General features: G+C 33.1%; 1 protein-coding gene across 2 annotated transcripts; it reads right to left on the minus strand.

Moving 5' to 3' along the window:
* Window positions 1-3,260: 3,260 nt before the first annotated feature.
* Window positions 3,261-6,369, minus strand: LOC143349429 (annexin B9). 2 transcript variants are annotated; one of them, XM_076780678.1, is made up of 7 exons: window positions 6,218-6,369; window positions 6,022-6,073; window positions 5,298-5,679; window positions 4,603-4,755; window positions 4,278-4,451; window positions 3,780-3,961; window positions 3,261-3,652 (listed from the first exon to the last, which is right to left on the minus strand). In XM_076780678.1, exons 2-7 carry the CDS (start codon window positions 6,049-6,051, stop codon window positions 3,599-3,601), a joined length of 975 nt encoding a protein of 324 aa, XP_076636793.1. In that variant the 5' UTR covers window positions 6,052-6,073; window positions 6,218-6,369; the 3' UTR covers window positions 3,261-3,598. The 2 variants fall into 2 exon arrangements, with proteins under 2 accessions (XP_076636793.1, XP_076636794.1); XM_076780679.1 differs by having other exon boundaries at window positions 6,022-6,059; window positions 6,218-6,362.
* Window positions 6,370-8,490: the final 2,121 nt, after the last annotated feature.

The raw sequence follows: 8,490 nt of genomic DNA on the forward strand, positions 1-8,490 counted from the left end.
AATGTAATACAATGTAATATAATGTAATATAATTGTAATATAACATAATATAATTGTAATATAACGTAATACAATGTAATATAATGTAATCTAATGTAATATAACATAATGAAATGTAATATAATATAATATAATTGTAATATAACGTAATACAATGTAATATAATGTAATATAATTGTAATATAACATCATATAATTGTAATGTAATGTAATCTAATGTAATATATTGTACCATAACTGAATAAAATGTAATATTACGAAATATTCCGAATCTTTTAAAATTTTCTAAGTTCCCCGGAAAGATTTCAAATTTCCCGCCTCCGGGAATTTCTGCGAATTCCTGGAAATTGACGTCATTTCCAAGAATTCCTGGAAATTCTCGGTTTCCTGAAACTTAACTAAGTCCCTGAAACTTCTCGGAATCCCTGAAATTTCCAAGAAGTTTCAGGCGGCGGCTAAAACTCCGGCCTGAATTTTTCGGCAAAAATGTTACGTAATATTACGTAATATTACGTAATGTTACGTAACATTACGTAATAGCACTTGGAAATTTCTCGCGGCCGGAATTTTTCGGCCGCGATTACGTAATGTTACGTAATGTTACGTAATGTTACGTAATGTTACGTAATATTACGTAATAGCGCTTGGAAATTTCTCGCGGCCGGAATTTTTCGGCCGCGATTACGTAATGTTACGTAATGTTACGTAATGTTACGTAATATTACGTAACAGCACTTAGAAATTTCTCGTGGCCGATATTTTTCGACCGCGATTACGTAATGTTACGTAATGTTACGTAATGTTACGTAATATTACGTAATAGCACTTGGAAATTTCTCGCGGCCAGAATTTTTCGGCAGAAATTACGTAATGTTACGTAATGTTACGTAATATTACGTAATATTACGTAATAGCTCTTTAAAATTTTTGCCGAAAAATTCTGCACGAGCCTTTTCTTGAGGATTCCGAGAATTTTGCGGAATTCTTGGAAATGACGTCATTTCCAGGAATTCGCAGAAATTCCTGGCGGCGGGAAATTTGAAATCTTTCCGTGGAACTTATAAGACACTCCGAGACCTTTTAAAAATTTTCTAACTAAGGGAATGATTTGAAGAGAGAAAGAGGGGTAAAAAATGATGAGAACACATAGAATTCTTTGAAATTATATCATTTATTAATATAAATTTACATTATACAACAGTTTAATACATATAAACATATTATATTACATTATATCATGACACAAGTTGTCAGCAACGGTCAGCACTGGTCAGCAGTGGTCAGCGATGGTCAGCTGACGTCGGGAGATGTTGGCAGGGGTCAGCTGAGGCCAGGAGATGCTGGTAGAGGTCAGCAGAGGCTGGCAGTAGCCAGTAGTAATCGTTATACATTGTCAGAAGTATCAGGAGTGGTCAGCAGCGGTCAGTAAAATCCAGTGGAGGTGACAGAAGTCAGTAGTAATCATTATACGTTGTCAGAAATATAAGCAATGGTCAGCAGAAGCCTGGAGAGGGCGACAGTAGGCAGTCGTAATCGTTATACATTGTCAGAAGTATCAGGAGTGGTCAGCAGCGGTCAGCAGAGGCCAGCAGAGCCCTGTAGGAAAATTCAAAAGTACATGTAGTCAGACCTAGTACCTCGTACCCTTTACCTTATACTTTAGGTGAAAAGAGATACAACTGGGTAAAACAGTTTTATGAGATTACCTGCAAACTGAAGTTAGTCATCAATAGAGGCATGTAGGGACCAGCAGTGGTCAGCAGAGGCCAGTGGAGGCTGGCAGAAGTCAGTAGTAATCGTTATCCCTTGTCAGAAATATAAACGGTGGTCAGTAGAGGCCAGCAGAGGCTTGAAGAGGGTGACAGTAGCCAGTAGTAATCGTTATACATTGTCAGAAGTATCAGGAGTGGTCAGGAGCGGTTAGTAGAATGCAGTGGAGGTGACAGAAGTCAGTAGTAATCGTTATACGTTGTCAGAAATATAAGCGATGGTCAGCAGAAGCCTGGAGAGGGTGACAGTAGGCAGTCGTAATCGTTATACATTGTCAGAAGTATCAGGAGTGGTCAGCAGCGGTCAGTAGAATCCAGTGGAGGTGACAGAAGTCAGTAGTAATCGTTACACGTTGTCAGAAATATAAGCGATGGTCAGCAGAAGCCTGGAGAGGGCGACAGTAGGCAGTCGTAATAGTTATACGTTGTCAGAAATATAAGCGGTGGTCAGCAGAGGCCAACAGCCAGGAAAGGCCTGAGAGAAAATATTTGTTTCATTAGGGTACTTTGCTTATGTACGCCTACATAGGTTTGGAAAGTAAAAATGCCTGAGCAGTTGTTTTTAGTATTGTCTCCTTTAATCGATGAATTATCAATTTTTCTACAATGACACTCAATAACATTCAAGGACCAATTTTGCAAAGTTACTTGCTCTAATTAATTGGTTATTAGTAATTTATTAATAACGCATGACATGGTTAAAATAAGTAACCTTGAATCTTATCAAGGGTCGATATTATATTTTTAAATTCTAAAAATTCATAATTTAATCCCAAGAAAAGGAGTAATTGTACGTAACCTGTACTACGCATAGCTCCTTAGTATTCTGTGATCCTGTCACGATTGTAGCAGTTCGAATTCCTGACACTGGACGGCGACACTATCTTCAGCGCTTTTTCGCGCAATATTCAAATGACTCTCGCCTCCAGTAATCGTTTACAACTAATTACATGAAATAATGTACAGAGAAATGGTTGAAGAACTTAATTTGACTGGAATAATATTTGAAATGTTTTAATGAATTATACAATCTAAAGCCTAATGGTATAATTTCAGTATCATAGATGATTTTTAATTAAACAGATGTACTTTCGTCTAGTCTCCTCTTGTGGCATAATTTGATTTTTCATCTTGTATTGCTTTTTGTAAACGTTCAACCAATTTTCTACACGTCATACACTTTGTTGCTGTATGGATTTCGCTTGCTGTTGACATCGTATCTAGAAAAATAATTGTAACTGTTTTTTGAGATTTGTAAATGCATTACAGATCTTACTTGAGCTTGACGAGCTACTTCAAATTCAATAAAGTCATCTTGCTTTTGGACACAATTATTTCCTACTATATTCAAGATTTCCTTTGATCGTTTTGTAATCTCAGATAACAATTGTCTGAAAGCAGTGTGAGCTCCCTAAATAATGAATGATTCATATTGTATTAATTTAGTAATGTGCAACAGTTAAAACGTGATCAGGGGTCTCAAAGCGTGTATTTCTGTAAAAGAAATTGTTTCAAAAAATTTTATTTCCATATAGACTTCATAACAATTTGTAGAAATATATGATTCTCATTGTAAAATACATAAATTTATTATATATATATATAAAAAAAAAAATGTATATATATAACAGTATGATTGAGTAAAACATTTCATCAAAAATAAATTCGAGCGTAATATAAAATGCAAATTATAACATAGTTGCAGTGCTGTAGAGATTCAAAATAACTGCACGATCTTTTATACCCATATATCCAATTAATTCACTTGTAAGCACTTGAAACAAGCATGTTTTCCACAATTTGTACTAAATACTTTAATTTCGTTCCAATTATGTAGAAACAAGCGAAAGGAGAGCTCTCTTATAATCTCCGGACGTATCTCCCTAAAATTTTAAACATTTATATAGTTCGACACACGTAAAAATATATATTTTAATTACTACGTATTAATTTAATATAAATAAAATATAAATATAAAAGCAATTTATCTAAAATGGTAAAGATACATACAGCGATCCAGCTTTCCAGTGACTTTCCATATCGTTCTTCGAAAGCTTTTTTAATATCACCTAAATCGATCTCACTTCGAGAAACAATAATACGTATTAACGTTCTGTCTTTTGTTCCTATGCCATGCATACTGTCGTATAATCGTTCAGCAAAGAAACCAACTTTTGATTTCACACACTTCACTGTTACGTAAAAAGAAATGATGTCAATACATAGAAAAACAAAATTCTTAAAGACGGAACAAATAATCTCACTCAGACAATAATTGCAAATACCCATGGTTCATAATTATTAGTACGTGAATTATTTTTAAACCTACTGCAATTAAAACCAAAGTATCTATATCAGAAAAGTTAATAAATGCTATTATTAAAGTTATTAGAAAAAGAAGCTTTTCTACACGATTAAGTTACTAATTATTGAATATATAAATCTGTATAAACGAAACAAATAGAACTTTTCCTAAATGTTACACATTCTCAAAAAGAAAATAGTTACCTATCCCAAGAAGGCCTTTTTCGAGATTTCCAGAGAACTCCTTTTTGATAGCAACTTCAATATCATGTCCAGATATTTTCTCATACTCGATAAAAGTCTGTCTTAATTGTTGATAACTACGTGTTATTAAAATAGCATTGAACTGAGATTCATTCGTGCCCCACTGTTTCTCACCTACAATAAAATAAATTATCAAACTTACGTAGATGTATCTAACTTGCGTATAAAATTTATTCTGTTTTAATTGTCACAGTAGTTCTATCATTTTACTTGTTGCTATTAAAAAGAATGTGTCAATCCAAGTTTGTATCGATATAACACATACCAGCATCGTAAAGAGCCTGTGCATCCGTTGCAGCTTCGCCATGATCTATACTTTGATTCTCATCCCTATTCGCTTGCACAAGCGAAACCAACAATCTCTTGAAATGTCCTGACGTGTCTCCTTTCAAGTCACTTTCCAGAGTTTTTCCATATACTATCAAAACATAGTTAATGAAATTAATGTAAAAGTGTTCGGTACTACACTCTGTGTAACACGACTACTAAATTTAATACTTAAGATAATAAAGCAAGGTTTAAACAAGGTTTGAAAACAAGGTTTAAGACTTTTGGGGCTTGTAATACTCTTAAAGTATTTTTGTATCGACAAGATTGATTTTAGACTTGTTTGTTTTTAGAGTATTTTTGTATCGACAAGATTGATTTTAGACTAGTTCGTTCTTAGAACATTTTTGTATCAACAAGATTGGTTTTATATTAGTTTGTTTTTAGAACATTTTTGTATCGACAAGATTGATTTTATATTAGTTTGTTTTTAGAACATTTTTGTATCGACAAGATTGATTTTATATTAGTTTGTTTTTAGAACATTTTTGTATCGATAAGATTGATTTTAGACTAGTTTGTTTTCAGACTTAGTCTCATCTCAGACTAGTTTGTTTTTAGAACGTTTATAGTCTAATGAGTGTTAACATTACGTCTTAAGAGATTCTCTTAATTATCGATCGATGAACTTACAGTTTTCATAAAATGCTGCAATCGTACGTATACCATAATTGCTTAAGGTACATAAAATTTCTACGATTGCTTCTTCGTCAGTCCCCAATCCACTAACTGCATCGTGCAATTCCTTAGCATAGTAATGAGGTAACGGTGTCATAAGAGCAATAATAACGTCTTCCAGTTTCCCTGTAAGCTCACTTTTTAAATCGCTAATTAGATCTTTTCCATATAATGTTTTATACGCTTCTGCGACCTCTAGTCGCTGAACGATTCCTCTCTTTGTGAGCACATCGATAATGGTCTTCTCGTCCGTGCCAAAACCTTTCATCGCTTTACGCAATAGCGAAGCATCTGCGTTTGCGTCGAAGGGTTCCGCAGGATATACAGTTGGAGTACACTGAAACGCAAGGTATGCATTTGTGTAATAATTTTAATACAAAGAAATACAGACACAAACAACGACTTTGAATGGGAGATTTCCACTACGAGTGACTACAAGTTTCAGCGTTAAATGCATTTTACCCTTTTATTCCCAATATTGAAACTTGTATACAATTGTAAGGAACTAAATTTAGGTAATTCATACTATATAAATCAATTACATCGACGTGGGCTGATACGTTCGAACAAAGTAACGCTAAAAATACAGTTGACCAATACTTGAAGCCATAAATAGATCTATTTGATTGAAGCTGTAGATAAAAAAAATTCCACTCAAATTCCAAGGAATTGTACTTACTTTAAACGGATAATATTGTTGTTGTGACATTTTGATTCCTGCAAAAAGCGATCTGGAATTAATGGAAATATCGATTTATTAAGTAACGATCGTTCGACTAATGATAAGTGGTAGAATTTATCGTAAGATATTACAGAGATGATATTTTTTATCTCTTTTTCAGAATTTTTATCATTCGTGTATGACATATACTTACGACGAGTGTATTCAAGTAAATTTTAGAGATTGTTTTTGGTAAGTAGAATCAGATCTTTCGTGCACGACTGCCGGCCAGTCAATAATGGGCACAGTCACACCCATGTCGCATCACGTCATCCATAGTTGTTTCAAGGTACTATACCAGCGCAGAAAGAGTGAGTAATAAGTAAGAGAAAAAAGGTTACGATACGAATAATATTATGGATGACAACATCGTGATACATATATAGAGTGTTCGATAGATGTATACATGTGTAAGTGTAATATTTGTATTCATGTATGAAGATCGATGGGGGGGTAGGTGGTGATATTTTTTGGGGGGATTAATAAATTTTAAATTGTTCTGGGAAAATTATTTTTTGTTGCGAGGGTCAATTGCAAACATTTTTGGTTAATAGATGTACCCCTGAAAATTTGTGCATTTTTGAGAAAAAAATTCGGGAAGGGGGACAAATTTTTGGGGGAAATTAGAAAATTTTAAAATGTTCTAGAAAAATTATTTTTTGTTGCGAGGGTCAATTGCAAATATTTTTGGTTAGTAGATGTACCCCTGAAATTCTATGCATTTTTGAGAAAAAAATTCGAGAAGATGTTGAAATTTTTCGACGAAATTTAAAAATTTCAAAACATTCCGGAAAAATTATTATCGATTGAGGGGGACAATTTCAATCATTTTTGGTAAATAGACGTACCCCTGAAATTCTATGCATTTTTGAGAAAAAAATTCGAGAAGGGGGACAAATTTTTTGGGGAGATTAATCAATTTTAAATTGTTCTAGAAAAATTATTTTTTGTTGCAAAGGTCAATTTCAATCATTTTTGGTTAGTAGATGTACCCCTGAAATTCTATGCATTTTTGAGAAAAAAATTCGAGAAGATGTTGAAATTTTTCGATGAAATTTAAAAATTTCAAAACATTCTGGAAAAATTATTATCGATTGAGGGGGTCAATTGCAATCATTTTTGGTGAATAGACATACCCCCGAAATTCTACGCATTTTTGAGAAAAAAATTCGGGAAGGGGGACCAATTTTTTGGGGAAATTTGAAAATTTTAAATTGTTTTAGAAAAATTATTTTTTGTTTGCAAAGGTCAATTTCAATCATTTTTGGTTAGTAGATGTACCCCTGAAATTCTACGCATTTTTGAGAAAAAAATTCGGGAAGGGGGACCAATTTTTTGGGGAAATTTGAAAATTTTAAATTGTTCTAGAAAAATTATTTTTTGTTGCAAAGGTCAATTTCAATCATTTTTGGTTAATAGATGTACCCCTGAAATTCTATGCATTTTTGAGAAAAAAATTCGAGAAGATGTTGAAATTTTTCGACGAAATTTAAAAATTTCAAAACATTCTGAAAAAATTATTATCGATTGAGGGGGTCAATTGCAATCATTTTTGGTGAATAGACATACCCCCGAAATTCTACGCATTTTTGAGAAAAAAATTCGGGAAGGGGGACCAATTTTTTGGGGAAATTTGAAAATTTTAAATTGTTTTAGAAAAATTATTTTTTGTTGCAAAGGCCAATTTCAATCATTTTTGGTTAGTAGATGTACCCCTGAAATTCTATGCATTTTTGAGAAAAAAATTCGGAAAGGGGGACCAATTTTTTGGGGAAATTGAAAAGATTCAAAAAATTCTGGAAAAATTATTATCGATTGAGGGGGTCAATTTCAATCATTTTTGGTGGAAAGACGTACCCCTGAATTCCTACGCATTTTTGAGAAAAAAATTCGAGAAGGGGGACCAATTTTTTGGGGAAATTAGAAAATTTTAAAATGTTCTAGAAAAATTATTTTTTGTTGCGAGGGTCAATTGCAAATATTTTTGGTTAGTAGATGTACCCCTGAAATTCTATGCATTTTTGAGAAAAAAATTCGGGAAGGGGGACAAATTATTTGGGGAAATTGAAAAGATTCAAAAAATTCTGGAAAAATTATTATCGATTGAGGGGGTCAATTTCAATCATTTTTGGTGGAAAGACGTACCCCTGAATTCTTACGCATTTTTGAGAAAAAAATTCGAGAAGGGGGACCAATTTTTTGATGAAATTTGAAAATTTTAAATTGTTCTGGGAAAATTATTTTTTGTTGCGAGTGTCAATTGCAAACATTTTTGGTTAATAGATGTACCCCTGAAAATTTGTGCATTTTTGAGAAAAAAATTCGGGAAGGGGGACAAATTATTTGGGGAAATTGAAAAGATTCAAAAAATTCTGGAAAAATTATTATCGATTGAGGGGGTCAATTGCAAACATTTTTGGTGAAAAG

Source organism: Colletes latitarsis, chromosome 13, assembly GCF_051014445.1.
Source record: "Colletes latitarsis isolate SP2378_abdomen chromosome 13, iyColLati1, whole genome shotgun sequence".
Classification (NCBI taxonomy): Eukaryota; Metazoa; Arthropoda; class Insecta; order Hymenoptera; family Colletidae; genus Colletes; species Colletes latitarsis.

Excerpts from the sequence above, each read along its gene's own strand:
- LOC143349429 (XM_076780678.1), bottom strand. The coding sequence starts at position 6,051 with ATGTCACAACAACAATATTATCCGTTTAAA. Across the intron at positions 5,680-6,021 it reads AACAATATTATCCGTTTAAA|TGTACTCCAACTGTATATCC; the intron begins GTAAGTACAATT and ends CTTGCGTTTCAG. Across the intron at positions 3,653-3,779 it reads CACTGGAAAGCTGGATCGCT|GGAGATACGTCCGGAGATTA; the intron begins GTATGTATCTTT and ends TTAAAATTTTAG.